The sequence below is a fragment of the Pleurodeles waltl genome, chromosome 6 (assembly GCF_031143425.1).
Source record: "Pleurodeles waltl isolate 20211129_DDA chromosome 6, aPleWal1.hap1.20221129, whole genome shotgun sequence".
Classification (NCBI taxonomy): domain Eukaryota; kingdom Metazoa; phylum Chordata; class Amphibia; order Caudata; family Salamandridae; genus Pleurodeles; species Pleurodeles waltl.
This window is the reverse complement of record NC_090445.1, coordinates 1565966762-1565984168: the sequence shown is the minus strand read 5'-3', so window position 1 is coordinate 1565984168 and position 17407 is coordinate 1565966762. Positions and strand designations below refer to the sequence as shown.

General features: G+C 41.1%; 1 protein-coding gene across 1 annotated transcript in view; it reads left to right on the top strand.

The window, feature by feature from the left end:
* The window catches only part of CDK5RAP2 (CDK5 regulatory subunit associated protein 2), a 687227-nt gene that overhangs the window by 159512 nt on the left and 510308 nt on the right, over positions 1-17407 (top strand). The window contains exon 11 of the mRNA XM_069241280.1: positions 4038-4256. Within this exon, the coding sequence (XP_069097381.1) occupies positions 4038-4256 (219 nt within the window). The remainder of the gene's footprint in view (positions 1-4037; positions 4257-17407) is intronic.

The window sequence follows — 17407 nt, the reverse complement described above, 5'->3', positions numbered from 1 at the left end:
ATAGAACAAAACAATTTCGCAAGACAAAACAATTGTTTGTAGCCTTCCAAAAACCTCATGCAGGAAATCCAATATCCAAACAAGGCATTGCCAGAGGGATAGTGCAATGTATTCAGACCTGCTATATTAAAGCAAAACCAAACCAAAGGCGCACTCCACTAGGAAGAAAGGCGCCACAATGGCCTTTCTAGGAAATATACCTATGACAGAAATCTGTAAGGCAGCCACATGGTCTACGCCTCATACATTCACAAAACATTACTGTGTAGATGTGTTAGCAACACAACAAGCCACAGTAGGACAGGCTGTATTACGAACATTATTGCAGACAACTACAACTCCTACAGGCTAAGCCACCGCTTTTGGGGAGATAACTGCTTACTAGTCTATGCACAGCATGTGTATCTGCAGCTACACATGCCATTGAACAGAAAATGTCTCTTACCCAGTGTACATCTGTTCGTGGCATGAGACGCTGCAGATTCACATGCACCCTCCCGCCTCCCTGGGAGCCTGTAGCCGTTATAAGTTGAAGAGACTTGTACATTTGTAAATTTGTAAATATATACTATTTTTATACACATTATGTACATACGTACTCACTCCATTGCATGGGCACTTTTACTATATACACAACTCCTACCTCACCCTCTGTGGGGAAAACAATCTAAGATGAAGTCGACGCCCTTGCGCAATGGAGCCGAAAAGGAGGAGTCCTTCGGTCTCGTGACTCGGAAAGACTTCTTCGAAGAAAAACAACTTGTAACACTCCGAGCACAACACTAGATGGCAGGATAATGCACAGCATGTGAATCTGCAGCGTCTCATGCCACGAACAGATGTACACTGGGTAAGTGACATTTTCCATATACATACACACCATAGGAAAGTCTTCCTTTTTTCCCTGGTCACTTCCAAACTTTTTGGACAGATACTGGTGGTTACTGACTGTGACTGCCCCGGGTACTGCTAATCAGGGCCAGTGCCCTGTGTAAAATAGATTATGCAAATTAGGGTAATTATAATTGACTGTATCAGCCTACCTATAAGTCCCTAGTATATGGTATGGCATTTAGGTTTAGGGACCCCAACATAGATAGTGCACACATAGATGCTCTGCTGTGGTGTCCAGTGTCATTTTAAAGGCAGACCTGCCTTGCTGGTTGCTTTTAAGTTAAAGTTAACACCAAATTTGACTTTGGAATTAAAAGTACTTCCAAAGTCCTAGGCCAGGGTTCTGCAAGTCGTCACTCAAAAGGCTGGTGGCCTGCATGTGATTGGACAGAGCCCTCCCCTTGCTTTCCACCCCAGGAGCAAGGATAAAACTGGCAGAGCTGCACCCTACCTCTGTTCCCTACAGGAACAAGACAAGAAGAAAGAGTGCCCTGCTGGACGCCTGGCCTGCACCAGCAGCACACTTTGGGCTTCACAAAGAAAAGGACTTTGCCAGTCTTCTACTGTTACAAGAAAGGACTCCCCTGCATCAAGCCCTGAAGAAATTGACCAGTGGTCGTTTTTGAATTTGAACCAGGTGCATTCTGGGAGTTGAAGTCCTAACCCCCAAGGAGCAACTCAGAGCTTCTGAAACCTTGGGGTGAGTTGTGGACACCTAAAGAACTTTAGAAGAGCTTCTGGAAGAAGATCCAGAAGTTTGGAGCAACTTTGGGGAAAAAAACTGCTCCATAAGTGGACCGACCCAACGTCGTTAGTCAAGCAGACTTACGTCGACCACGACCTGGTCTGATATACAGGTTTGTCCTGCTGAAAAGCTCCGGAGTCCCAGATCTCCAGGCTTTCACCAGGTGCTTGTTGAAAGCTAATCCGACGACGTCAAATCAAAAGTAGCTTGCTGTGGAGGGTTGTCTGACATCGGAGATAAAAAGATCCAAAAACATTTCTAGTCCGAACATACAAAGTTGCCGAAGGCTCCCCTGTGCAGTGGATCTGAGGAAGGCTCCAGGGAGGTTGGCTTCAATTTCAAGTGGGTCCCGGATGAAAATATCCGTCATGAAGCATTGTCTAAGTCTGAGCGTAGAATCCTTGAGGGGCTCTCCTGCGACACGTATCTGAAGAGGGCTCCAGGGAGGATCAGATTCAACATGTTACTTTGTCCTGGAAAGACCAAGGGCCTGATTCCGAGTCTGGCAGTCACTAGACCACCAGACTTGCGGATGAACCGTTGCCAATGTGGGATTCCAACCGCCACATTACAACCCTGGAGGTAGGGCTGCCATGGAACCGCCAGCTCCTCCAGGATCGGAGATCCCAGCGGTCTGGAGGTGGCGGCGGTCCTAATCCACCAGGGCAGCGCTGCCCTGGGGATTACGACCTCCTTCTCCGCTAGTGGTTTCTTGGTGGTACCACTTGGCATGGGCAGTGCAGGGGCCCCCTGACCATCACCACTGCAATGTTCAATGTCTGCTTTTGCAGACAGTGAACATTGCGAGGGTGCTGGTGCACCCTGTGCTCTACAGCATTGCCGCAACACCAGCAGCATTCTAGATTTGCTCACCTCAAATGTCTGTTTTTCTACCAAAGTTTGTACAAATGGCAAAATGCTGTGTCCTTTTCTGGCTCAGTGTGGATGGCACAGTCCTAATCCTGTGCTAATTCTATGCTTAATACCTTTGCTGGAAAAACAGATATTTGAGGTGAGCGAATCTAGAGTGTTGCAGGGTGCTCCTTACTGGAGCTGCTCTGTACCTTCACTTGAGAACTTCCCAGAGTTCTGTTCATTTTTGCATAATTTATGCGTCACTCTAGCCATAAAAGGGTTTTGTATATATATTTATATACACACACACACAAACACCCACACATACCCACACATGTATGTGGATGTTTAACTGAAAAAAAAAAAAGGTTGTTTGCTGAGAATGTGACTTACAGCATGTAATTTTAAACTTAACACTGAAGTCAGTCTTGTCATAAATGTAAATTATGTAATTTCAGATGCACTTGACAGATGTAAGAATGATATTACCATACCTATCTATAACATCACTTTCACCTTTAGTTTTTTCAGTGAATATGTATTTTTTTTTTAAAGTAATAAATTACCATACCTTACTACCCACCTTCATGGCATAGGGGTGGCCCCAGGTGTTCCAAAGGCCTCTTGATTCTTTCTCACATCTGTCACTGCATCGATCAGTGCTGGGCTCCTGGAGGGAGCGCCCATTTACCTCCCTTTCAGCTCACTAGATTTCCTTTGTTGCGACACCACCACCGCTCTTCAACCTCCGACTGTTCCATTTCACTCCGTCAAGGCCACCACAAACCTTTGTTCTAAAATCCTCTCCTGGCTTCTTGCTGGGAAGTGTCTGTAATATAGCGTGATCAGTTTATTTATCTCGGTCTGAAAAAGAGAGTGAATCCACATGATGTTTTCAGGCATCGGGCGCTGCTGGGATAGCTCCATCTTTCTTCCTACGCACCACCATGGCCAGCACCCTCACATCACTTTAATTTCATCTTATCTAATTGTACCTTACTTGTCCTGGTGGGGTTGACTCCTCTCATCTGAATATGGAAGCCCCATGCCAATGTTTACCCAGTTGAGATACTTTTGAATCTGATGTTAGGCCTAGCAGAATTAAACGTACAACCACTCACAGGCCTTATGCCTCTAGAAGTGTAAGACATTTTTTTAGTTTGCATCTTAAACATTTTCTAATTATGTATTATTTGTGTTTGTGTCAATAGATGCAGTTTTGTGTCTGTATGACTTTCTATGAGAACCCACTTCACCTCATAGGGTCCTGCAAGGAACTAACTGAATCACTGTAATCAATCACAGTTTGAAAGTAACTAACAGTGGAAAAGTCGATTTATTTGTAAATGGCATCATTTGGTTGCCTAGTTTATTTTAAATATGAAACTTGTTTTGTTTAGTTTGATTATTGATACATACATAGGGACTTGTTGCGGTGTAAAGAGATTGGCACTAAGACATTCTTGCTAGTCTCTAAAGTAGCTTCCTCAGTCCTACCCAGAGCTGTGAAAATATGATTTTACTAATTCGGTGTATGTTGTAGGGTGTGGAAGATTATCAAACAATTTTAATGGAAAAAGAAACCCTCATTGGAGAGCTACGTGATGAGTGCCATGCAAAGGAAATTGAGAACCGTAAACTGCAGGCGTTCATAAAAAGGAAAGATCAGGAACTTCATTCTGCGCATAAAGAAAAGGCCCAGCTGGAGAAGGATTTTGATGACGTTCAGGAGTTGAAGAACAAAGATGACAAAACACTTAATGTAAGTACTTATTTATGAGGTATGAAAATGTTGTTTACTATTTTTGTCCTTGAAGGTTGCTTCCTTTAGTTTTTCCATTACATTTTTATGTAACAGAAATTCTAATTTCCTTTATATCCCTTTACTGGAAAATCTTTTGAAGCGTTACAACATGTACAAGTATTTACCTATGCATATGCACACCTTTAAACCAAAGGTATTGCATGAAATTCTGTTACTCCACGTTGTTTAAGGCATGCTATTCATTTCTAGCTAATAAGATTTGACCAAAAATCTCACTTCTCAGAAAGAGCAAAACCCTGTCTATAAAGAGGGAGGGGGTGCTTCAGTGTGTCTGGTCAATACTGACCATGCTCATTGGATTTCGATCAGGTCTAAGACAAGAACAGAATTCAAAGAGTATTCAGACTAGGAAAAATGGGCATGAGGTGTTCAACAAATCTCTACCTAACTTAACCAAAGAAAGTTTACATTAATACCCAACAATAATACTGGTCAGAAACAGTGAGTTTTAAATGGGTTCCCTTCACCCTTTAACCAAAGAGCGCGCACACAAAAATTATATAAGGTGTTAGTTGAAGTCAATGTAATACAAAGAAAAGGTAAAATGATTACAGTAGATAATAAAAGAATTGTAATGATTATAAATGTACAGAATGCAAATATCGAAAAAGAAACATGCTACATTTTGTGATTTCTCTTTATGATAAACCGTAGCTAGTAATAATTAACACTAAATGGGCTACTATCATAATAGGTTAATAGAATTTGCCGCTTACCTGACAGTTTAAGGCAGACAGCTTAGAGCAGCCTCCTATTCCAGTTTATTTCTGAGATACCACTATCCCAGTCTGCAGCCTTGATTGAAAATCAAATTTGCTAGAAGCTGAAAATGTCCCATTCTTCTCAGGAGAACCCAAATTGTTTCCTTTATATTGATTCTCAGAGCCATTGCGAGAAAATGGCCCTGTGATTAGTGATGTGGCATGGGAGGAAAACTCTTGAGAAATATGTTACAATTTTGCATGCCTACACAGTCTCCCCATACTAATATTAAAAGCATCCATTATTTAAAAATTCACTATGGAAACTAAAAAAACCCTATCAAAAGTTGGTATATTTATCAGCAATGCAGATCATGGTGTTCAGAGAAATGCAAAACAGAGAATTGCACTGCCTCACACCTCTCTCGATTTAGAAATCAGCCCAGGGCAACGCATGGGGTGGCTTTGGGTTTCTTTGTAAATCTGATCTAATTATTGCATCACCCATGCAACACCATGAGTGACACAAGGGTATCGCAGTCCAGTAGTGCATCTAGCCTCAGTTATATTTTGGACCATGACATACCATGATAGCTTTGCAGTATACCATGGTGCATGGCAATGACAAGCTATTATATATTTGGGTAATGGCTGTTTTTTGAGATTGCAAAGGCATCTATATTGTTTTAACTACACTTTGACTATGTTCAGTGTTGGGGCCTTCGATAGAGGTAAGTAATAGGTACCCACCTATCACCAGTTTAATAAAGTGGTAATAGGTATCAACATTTATTTATATATTGTTAAATAAGTTTATGGACATGTACTGTGGTAGTTTCACAAAATGTAGTGAAATTCTGCGAAAGTGTCGCTGTGACAGTCATTAAGTTTAAATGCCTTATAAATTAGAAAAAATACTTACCCTAGTTAACTGCAAAACCCAAAAAGCTTAGTCTTTGCACGATAATGTATAGTCCTGCCAAATTTAATGTAAATCCAATAAGCTGTTTTCGCACTACCGTCAAATACTATGCATTGGTGGAAACTTTTGGGATCCGCTTTTATCTTTGCACTCCCTTAACGATTCCCACAAACATTTACATCATCTCAAAATTTAAGAAATACTGTAGGTCCGGAAAGTTTTGTGGTGATTTGTCAAATGGGTGGAAAGTCATTAGGGTGGCAATCTCCGAGGAATTCCTATCTTTGGGAATACTAACTAGAACTACAGAGTAGCACTCCAGTTTGATTTGACGTTGTTTCTTTTTATCTGTTGTATTTGTTTATTGGTTTACAAAATCATTTGACCATAGATTTATCTTTTTGTTGTTCATGTAGTAATTCTGAATCTTTACATATCCAACTTAGTTTATTTTTTAGGTTTTCCTGTTACTTTTAGGAGTATTGGCTAAATGTGAAGCCCAAAGTGAATGAAAGCTAGACATTGTTTAAAAAAATTTAAGAACATTATTTATTTTTCCTAATGGGCAGTTATCTTCTCCTCCATATAATAGTTTGTGTAACTCACTACTAGGTCGCTTTTCCATTTTGTTGCAGATGTTGTTCCAGATGTTTTTTGTTTGGCTTCAGTGGGCACAGTTCTATTTTTTGAGCCAGAGAGCATTCAATGGAAACTTATGCAGATTAAGATATATTCTATTTGTTATGTATTTGCTTATAGGTTTTCATTAGCATGCATCTATAAATGGGTCTTTCAGTTGTTCTTGTAGTAAACCTGAAAGTTTACATATGCTGTCTAGCTTATTCTTTGGTATTCCTTGCTACTTTCAGAAGCATTGTGCTACAAGATATCACTAAGTTGAAAAATCTCAGTACCCCACAGAATCATCTGTGCCCCCTAATAGATAACACTGTCAAATTTCATTAAAATCCAGCAGTCGATTTTTGCTCAATGCAAAATACAAAAGTCTATGGAAAACGCATTGGATCTGAAACCTGTTTTAGGACCCCCCCCCCCCATTTTTGACATTCCACCCCCTTGACCAAATACTGCAAAACTTTCAGTCCTCTCAGAATAAAACAAGGGCAGCCGATCTGCAAAGTTTCATGCACATTTGTCAAACGGGTGCAGAGTTTTATAAAGGGACAAAAATCCAAAAAATGCCTGTCGCTGGGCACCCTAAGTATAACTACAGGGTGGCTTCCGCAAAACGCATCAGCTATAATAATATTTATTTTATGCTCCCTTGCATGTTCTCTGACTCCATGCTGAATGGTGTAAAAATACATTTTGTACTTTTGTTGCACAATTGATGGTTTGTGCTTTTTGTTGCTGACCATGCTTCCATGATCACTGGATGAGGATGTTCCAGCATGAGTATATATATATATATATATATATATATATATTTATATATATTTTGCATACACCTGTTAAAATGAGCATGGTAAAATAAAAACCTTTCTTTCATTGTAATTTTCATAAAGGCAGAGAGCATCAGTCATTTTAGTATTCTCAAATTCCAACCTGAAAGGTTTCATTACACTCCTCGTTTGGTCATCATAAATTGGGCATGAAAAAAGGAAACACATCTAATCTTAAATTAAGTGAATAATTCAAGAAGAAACATCAGAATTACTTTGGCTGTGAAAAGAGAGAAAACTCAAACAAAATCTTCAACCAAAATGTTGTAAATGTACTAGAAACATTTCATCAGTAATTTTAACTCTCTGCTATATGTGACTTATTACAGAAATAGATTAGGATAAATTTAGTTTCATTAGTATCACTATACATTCTGAGGTTATTCCTGAATTTTAATTATCCATATCTGTAGATAATTTACAAATAGTAGTTAAGTCTGACTAAAGTGTATTAAGTCTAATATCATGGGAGATGCATGCCATATCCTGGGCTATGAATGCAGCTAGCCCTGCTGAAAATATTGCAGTACACAGATTAGACTGCAATGTTACCTAAAATAAATCTGGTCTAAAAATTGCTATGAATACATCTAGCTAAGCTCAAATTAAGAACAGGTGGGAAGAACTAGGCAGTGTCTTGATGTATATGATTAGTACATGTATGGCACCAGCCTAGCTGAAATACACAAGACTGCTGTACAGGGTCAAAGCAGAGATACTTTCATGGAATAAATCTAGGTAAGGGTGCTGGGTTACTGAGGTAGATTATTTAGGGCCTAATTTAGAGTTTGGCAGAGGGGGTTACTCCGTTACAATCGTGGCGGGTATCCCATCTGCTGTATTACAATCCCATAACAGCCTTTATGAATCGCAATATGGTGGACGGGTAACTGACACGAGTAACCTGTCCACAAAACTCTAAATCAGACCATTTTATGGTCTTTAAAAAAATTGTCTGTACCCCCTCTTTCCTAAATTGAAAAAGGGTAGCAGTGGCCCTGATAGTGGAGTTTCTTTCCAGATTGTGGATGCTTAGGTCTGGCTACTGGACATGCTGGCTTTGTAAATAATGCAGCTGTCCCTAAAAGTGGTCTGGCAGTGGGAACCAGGGTGGGGGGGATCATATGGTACATTTTCATCAGAATCTTGGTGAAGCGTGATACTGCATTGTTTTGCTTTACTTTAGACTAAGAAGAAATACACAAATACTGTAAGGAATCTCTGGCATGCCTGAGAAACACATTAATTAAGGCACTCTGCAAGGTTTTAAATAGAAAAGTCAATGGTGTACAACCCCGGTGCACTTTTGAAGAAAATCACCGCAGTGAAAGAAAAGTGTACTGCTTTCTTTACGTTGAACTGAGATGAAATACAAATAAAAGGAATTCCAACAATGCAAAGCTCTTAGTCTGAGTAATACATTTATTAAAGTACTGTTTAAGGTTCAAAAAGAGGAGTTATGTAGGTCAAATGCAGCAACCCAAATACTCCTCCAAAAATAATCACGGCAATATAATAATAATACTCCTAAAAACAAAACAGTGAAAATACACTACTTTAATCATGGATTATATATCTGCATATACAGTGATTATATATTCATGCATAATGCAAAGCTAGAAATGATAATCAAAAAGAATACATCACAGTGGGGCTTGCTTGCTTCATCTCTTTTCCAGCAACAGGTTGTGAACCCAGTCAACCGTGGAGAAAGAGAGATATCTGCCCTCAAGGGAGTGATGGCAGACAGAGCGTCCTCTCCTGCCTGAGTTCAATCCTTTTTTCCCACGCCACCTGGTTTTGTCCTCTGATATACTTTAAACAAACAGGAGGGAAGAATTCTAGGACCCCCCTGCCCATTTGATAAGTTGTTGCTCAAACGTTGGCTACCTCAGGTCAGTTTCGAAAAAGACGCATGGAGATTGGCCACATCCCAAGGTGCGTTCTCAAAACCAAGCTGTTCCTTACTGTACCATAAACATTCTCCTGGTACATCCTTAGCTTCCTTTTGCTCCCCCATATTATGTCCTAGCCCTTGGTGAGAAAGGAACACGTAGAGTGAAAACATGAGAGAAAAACACATTGCATAACTTACGTGCAGAAAAATACCTGCACCTCTTATGTGGCAGTGTCTAAAGCTAAGTTAAGCACAAAATGAAGTCTGTATTGAGAATGGAGCTAGTGGTCACCATTGTGACGGTACGGGAAGCTAAGCTAAGCACAAAATGGAGTCAGCCGTCAAGATGGAGCAGTGGTTAAATACAGATATCACTACATGAATTTAGAAAGCTATCATGAGGGGTCAACATGGAGTCTGGGAGGCCGCAGAGCAGGGCCGCAGAGCAGACATCAAACTATTCAACTCACAAACGATAATCTTTGGAAATCAGCATCACCTAGTCTATTAACTTATTCTGCTTGTGTTCAAATATTTATTTCCACCACACTTCAGAATTACAAAAAAATGTGCTGCTGTTGTGCTTTCCTTTATTCAAATACATTCTAAATCATTTGTACAGTTCATGTACTGACATTTAAATGTTGTTGTGTTGTAGCAAACAATAGCATGCCACACCCGTTCGTTTCAACCCCCATGAAGATGGTCACATAAACCCTTTCACTTTGCAGTCAGACAAAGAAAGAAAAGTAAACACCAACTTCCCTCGGAATACCGAGCTTAGCATTTGACCTTTGTCTTTGAATGCACAGAAAATGTGACAAAAACAAAGTCTAAAAGACTGGTTATTGCTCAGTCCCTTCTGAACTCCAGCTCTGTTAATTTTGGGCCCACTGCCTTACTTCCAGCACCTATTCCTTGGGTATGAAATTGAGGAAGAGGATTGTTTAAGTTCTGCTATTAGAAAAGAGCTCTGACCAAAATAAGCAAGCTAGTAGACAGAACATTGTCCCTCACAGGCTTGCAAGATTGATGAACTGGTAGTGGCAGAGATAAGGAGAATCGGTCAAGCAGAAAGATATAAGGCAGGAAACCTTTTGAACATAGGTACTCTTGTGATTTGCTTCACAAGATAGAAAAAAGGAGTTCCCAGAAAGCGAGCAGTCATGGATGAATCCAACGAGCTAGTCAGAGAGATGGTAAACAGGCAGTGCTTCACGGAAGGGACAAAGGCACGCTGGACAGTCTAGAACAAATAAAGGCAGCAAATACAAAGCAAACAAATGTGAGTTACGAAAGAAAAAGCCAATGCTAAGCAGTGCATTTCTAGGGGCGCTTTCAGCATGTCCCCATTATGTCTTTGCCACCGGACAGCTGTTGCGTCTGGTAGCCTTCGACCTAAAAAAAAGAAGTGTTTATTGACTTACGGAGCCCAATAGGAAATGAAAATCAATCCTAAGATATGCTAAATGCATGTGTTAGTGTATCTCAAGTTAACATTGGAATTCAAATACCCTGGAATGCTACTGTTTCTTCAGCAAGGTATTTTACCTTGAGTCATAACCTTAATATTACTCCTGTACACCAGCTGGATCGCTGAACTATCAATCAAAAACACATCTATTTTTGATACTTTTGTTCTACTTAAAATTTGTTTTCAGTAATTGCACAAAAAAAGAAAATAGTAAAGACAATGAACAAAAGCTCAAAAACTGTATTTTTTCTTTCAGTTTAAAACGTAATTTCTACAGTGGGCCGGCCGCACTGCAGAAGAGGAGATAAGCCCTCAGTAAGCCATTGTGCTGCAATTAATTTTTTCTGACTTGAAACTGCAGGAACTTTAAACATCCATTTGTCTTCATCATTTGCCATTTTCTGAGTCACGTTTACTTTCTGCTTTGTCCGTGATGGGCAGTGGACGCCTGTAAATACAATGGTCAGTATGATGCCAAGGTGTCTAGTGAGAATGGACACTCAGTTGCTTGTACTACCTGCCACCGACCATAATATACTGGCTTGCAGACATTGCATTAAAATGAAACCAAGGCAGTTGAACATTCATATGTTGGGTTGTGACCATCACAACTTTTTGCTGGGTTCATGTTTAGCATACCAGTCACTCCCCTTCTCTTTCTCCCACTCACTCCCCTTCTCTTTCTCCCGCTCAAACGTCTTTCTCAGTACTGGCAGACTTATTGAACTGAGAACTTGCAACCAGCAGACCCAATGTTCAATCTCTGGGTGGGGATCCTGCATGGTCCACCTCATTTAGGCATCATTCTTTGAAAGAGGGATGTTCTTGTCCCATCAGGGGGTATATGGAAGTTTGAAAAGATTATGGCAAAGACCAGGAGTGTGAAAATGCAACTGATTGGTAGCAATTTTAGGGTGATGTTTAGGAGGCCTGCTTTCTGTCAATAGAATCTTCATCTGATGGCTTCCTATCTATGGATGACAAGGTGGGTACTGAGGTAAGGGAGTTTGGGATACCCTCAGAGCATACCAAGGCCCAGGAGTACTTCCTTTTTTTGAGACTCTGGTCTCACACACTACCCAGCAAGGCTTAATTCCTACTGTGAAAAGACTGTTGGAGCACTTTTCTTCTGCTTACCTCCTTTATGTCTGTTAAGCAAGAAAGTGGAGCATGAAGTAAAGGTCCTGGATTCAGGCCCCGTTTTTCTGCACACCTGTCAACCTGTGAATTTGCTGGTTGTTTCTTCTGTGGCTACGAATTTCCTAGGCAAGTTGTGAGCAGTGACATCTCTGTATGAAGAATTTTGAATTGTTTCTGTGAAAAAGGTTTGCACCTCAGGAGGATCTTTGTTCGGGCACTGACACTACATGTATTTTGAGTAGATTGGGCAGGAGTGGATTTGACAAGACTGGCCTGTTTGATTGTACTTCCCCAGTGATGAGGGTGAAGGAGGGAGCTCTCCTGATTGAGGGTCATTTGATACATAAACACCTTATTTGCCATTGTGCACATGTTGCTGACTTCTCTCTCTGACAGAGCTTGGGTGTCACTCATCCTGACCTCACCCGGTATCAGTTCTGAGATCCAAGACTCATTCGTATTGCTGATTTTATTTTTCTGTGCTTGTCTCTTTCGGCCTACACACACAGTTGAAGAGATCCAGAAACAAGGACAGAGTCTCAAAGGTTATGGTCAGTAGGATTAAAGCCACCTTCATCCCAGAGAAAGAATAGTGTTTCTTCTTTATTGCAAACTTTTCAGTATGTGAAAGCCATAGATAGACAGCAATTCTATCAAGCTTCTAGAGGCTAAAGGAGTAGAACAGCTGTATCAGTCCCTACCTCTCCCAAGTGCACTGAGCAATCTTAACAGTGACCAGTTACAACACCCTGACAGGAGCAGGGTGCAATTAATTTTTCCTGGGTAGAAAGAAATTACAGCAGATTTTTATTTGGGTGCTGAACTTTTTTCCTTTGGTCCCGGCCTCCATTTTCTTCAGTTTCCGTATGGCATATCATTGTAGAAGGCTTTTTATACCAGAGAACATCTTTCTTCTATTTCGCAAGAGACAGCTGCTGTTCTTCAGAAGGTTGAAGTACTTGAGAAGTTTCTTTTTCTCTTAGTAAGGGGAAAAGAAGTGATAGAAAGTGGGAAAAGGCCCATTTTATATCTGAGGTGCCTAAATAAATGTCTTGCTCAAGAAAAGTTCAAAATGATTACCCTACAGCCTTTCGTCCCTTCACTCAGTGAAGGGGATTTTTTTGCTATCAACCTTAAAGCATGCTTAATTAAACATCCTATCAGAACACCACAACTCAAGTGCCTATTTTTCATTATACAGGAGTCATTATTCCAGTTCAAATCGCACCTTTTCAATCTGATGTTGGACTGAGGGTATTCACAATATGCCTAGTAGTGGTTGTAGCTCATCTTTGGAATGGTACATTGATGTGTGTCTCCATATTGACAACTTGCTCTTGTTGGTACCATTAAAAGAGGAGGCCACTCATGGGGAAAAAAAAATCCTTCCTGATTCCCTCAACAAAAGTTCATTTTCTGGGGATTATTGTCGCCACAGATGATGTTCAACCCATTCCTGGAGAGGTGACTTGTTTCATGGGAAGAATTTCAAGATTAAAAAGTACATGTACCCTAAGTTTGGACTGGTGACTTCACTTTTAGAGGCTGATGTCGTCATGCATTCATCTGATCTGTCATCCCCATCTTCAGAATCAGCCTCTGAAAATAATGCTTTAATTTGCTTGGGTACATTTGACAGATTGTTTCTCTGTGCTTCAGCCCTTTTCTTCGTGGATGGATCTTAAAAATCCCAGGAAAGTGTTCCCCTTGGAACAAACACTTCTTTAAGTGACAGCACCACGAATGCCTAAATGCCAGATTGTGGAGGCCCAGCTAGGAATTTTCATGACCCAGGGATTCTGGTCTCCTCAGGAGATTCCATACCATAAACATTTTGGAGCTCAGGGCCATTAGGTTGGCTCAGCATGCTTTCTCCCCAAGTGAGGGGCAATGAGATTTTTGTGCAGGGGGACAAATTGGGAACCTTATTTTGTTTCCACATGCAATTTAATATGTTTTAATGTGTCTGTTGTGTAGGTGTTTCACAGGCTAGCATGACTGGCAAGTATGAGGGTGTGTCCCTGAGAACAAATGGACTGTTTTTCTTACCAGAAAGCACTGTTACACTGTGTGAAATAGGGCTGAGTGCAGGACTGCAGTAAACTAGATTTGCTTTTCTCGTATATAGCTCATTGAACTTAGTCCCTCGTGGTATATGGTTAAGGGATCTAAACCTGTAGACTTTAAGTATACCCGTAAGATACATAACACCCTAGCAGAATCTCTTGAAGAGGAAATGACCCGCTGAAATAATTGATTGTCACATGTTAATTTTCATGTACGCCAGACCTACTTCTGCTAGTTCTGATAAGAAATTCCGTCTACACACTATGTCTGCTCCCACTGCTTCAAAACTCCATCACAGACACCAGTGCCACCTGTGCCAAACTGAGCTGTAACGTTTTAAAGTAGAATCCTCTCATGCTTTTTAGATTAAGTTAAAAGCGTGTGTCCAACATACCCAGTAATCTTCTCTCCCATCAAATTGAGGATCTTTTCCTGTACAAATTGATGTGTTGCCTCAGCAAGTTCTGAGACTGGGTTAGTGGTATTGGAGAATCCATAGAAAGTGCCTTAAAAACTGGAAACCAATCTGACTATCTCTAAAATGGTGTTCCGCACCCCTTTTCCAACTCCAGAGCTGCATTGTCAATCTGAGTATCATTAAAAGCAAGGGCAAGTTATACCACAGGCCTTGACTTTAATCCTGAAGGAATGTATTTGTTTCTCCCGCCAGGGGTTGGGTGCTAACTGAAGAAGCACAGAAGCCGATGATCTAGACAGGATGTCTAGATATCTATTTTGCACAAACACTATCTGTTCATTAACATCTGAAACTGATCCCGATTCAACTTTCACACACTGGAGACCAATTGATATCTGGAGTTCTAGTATGCTATTGAGTTCAATTTTCCCAGTAGATATGATACTGTGCTGTCATCGAGATCTTATGTTGCAGGCAGGGATACCAAAACTTCTTGGCCAGTTCTTCTAGGGCCTTAGATCTTTTTCCTTCTAATCCGTTTATGTATCAGACAGCTGATACATAGTCCATATTCATTAGTATTGAGGATGACTTCCTTTTTGCTGCCAGTCTGCTCACTGCGAATGAGCCTGCCAGGAGCTCTAGGCAGTTTATATGTAGTGTCTTTTCTTGTTTTGGCCACAGTCCTCTTTTGGTAATAGTGCGACAATGAGCTCTCAAGCCTGAGCAGCTTGCAGCCAATTCTAGAACCAGGTCTGGAACAAGAAGGAAAATGACCCTTTCATTTCACGTTGCCATGTGGTCTAACCACCAATGGATCTCTGTCTTTGCCTCCTGGTAAGAGTCACTTCCTCAGCTACACCAGTACCCTCCTGAGGTGCATTGCCTTCAGTCTCTGCAAAACAGCGCCCTGTAATGCAGGGGTCACGGGCATATCATCTATATGGGTGACATGAGTAAACCTACTGTCCAGACTAGTTGCCTTAGAGACTTTCTTCCTAACTAGGGTTCTCTTCAGCTCCCTTCGTATTAAAGCCATCCTCTTCTGAGGTAAATTCAGTGTTTTTTGGATCGAACCCATCACCTTCCCCAAGGACCCCCATATAAAGTTTCAAATCTGGACTTCTGCTCGTTGATTATGAATCACAGGTCCTGGACAAGTAAGACTTGCCATCCATAATTGGCCCCTCAGTCGTGAGGGATCCTGATGCATCAGTCGAATGTCGTAAAGATGTACCATTAACTTGATACTTGGATGTCTGAGCCATTTTATGGCAGGTTTCAGAACCTTGCTGAAGCACTAAGGTGCTGATGAAAGTCCAAATGGTAAGCATACAAATTCATAGTCTTGTTGTCTCCTCTTGAACTAGAGAAACCTCCTATGCAGTGAGAAAACTGATATAGTAAGGTATGCATCACTCTGATCTAGTCTCAACAGCCATTTGTTTGGTAAGAGAATGTCCCTGAAAAGGCGCATTCCCTCCATTTTGAAATGACGATATACTAACCATGTTGAATTCTTTCAAATGTATTACTAGTCAATGGCCTTTGTCTTTTTACTGAGCAAAGAAGAGATTGCTGATGGACCCTCAAGGGTGGAGCGGAGCTGGCGTTATCGCACCTTTCACGATCAGGGCCTGTACTGCCTGCCCTACAATCTCTGTATCTGCTTGTGATCAGGAAAGGGTTTGGGGTCAAGTTTGCTGGTGTCTGGGCCATTGAACTCCGTGTGAAAGACCATAATAGTCTGGCACACCCAAGCATCCCCTGTTCTTTCCTTCCATTTGTACACAAACCATCTTAACTTCCCCCACCGCTTGTTGTAAAGAAAGGGTGTTCCTTATCAGTGGTTCTGCCTGGCGCATTGCTGGTGCCCCAGAACGTTCCCTGCTGCCTCAGCCCCTGCTGTTGCCTTGGGTGGGGAAGAAGCCTTAAACTACTGTTGGTCTTGTCTGATGTTTGTGGGAGGCTGGAGTGTAGGACTGACCAGTGAGTCCCCCTGCCCCTACCGGGGCCCCACATAAATCTTCTGACCAAAGACCCTGCCCATGGATTGTTGCACCTTATCTCTAGGCAGGATAACATTGTTACAAATTTACCTTTTCTCTGTGGGCATCCCTTATTTTTTCAGCTTTTGTGGGACCCTATATTTTTGCTGGCATTAGAACTCTGTGCACTTTACCCCGTTAAGCAGTAGCAAACTGCTTGTGCTCCCTCTTTTAAACTTGGTCTAATTGGTATTATCCTAATTTACATATTTAACTTACCCCCAAGTTCCTAGTGTATGATACAGGGAATACTGGGACCTGTAAGCTAAGTCTCACTTGTAGACTACAGCACCTGTTGTCACATCTACTGTAGTGACAGTGCAAACATGGCTTGAGATATACTCTGTGTATCTTGACTGTAGCAGTATGAAACCTGCAATTTGACCTGTCAAAGCCCTTGACGCGTCAAAACATCCCTTTTAGTTATTAAAAAGGCACCCGTTGTAGGGCTTATAGTCCACAAGGCTGGTGAATTGTGTTTTCTTTTTTTAAGAAAAAGGACACGTAGAAATGCAATTTTAAGATGTCCTCAAGATGTCCTTAGAGTGACTTTACCCAAAAGCTATTTTTCACTGTGGCAGGTGTAGCTTTCCTGTGTTCAAAGCCATAGTACAGATCAATCAGAATCCTAATACTGCATCTCAGAAATGTGACTAGATAGAAAAATATTTAAACAACAATTTTTAATAGTTTGTAAAAATCAAATTTTATGGTGAAGGCAGGTTTTTAATAAAAGTTGGGGAAGCATAATGTTTAAAAAGTTACCTTTCCCCTGCCTTGACGTTCCTGGAGGCCAGTTTGCATTTGCTTTCAGACTTCTCCCGCTGATTAGCATGTGATTAGGTATGAAAAAGGTGTGAAATGACTACTGGAAGCAAATAGGCTGACCTCAAGGCTGACTCCTCTCAGCCTCTCAAGTATGCATGGTGGGGCCTGTAAACCGCCTTTTATACATTGC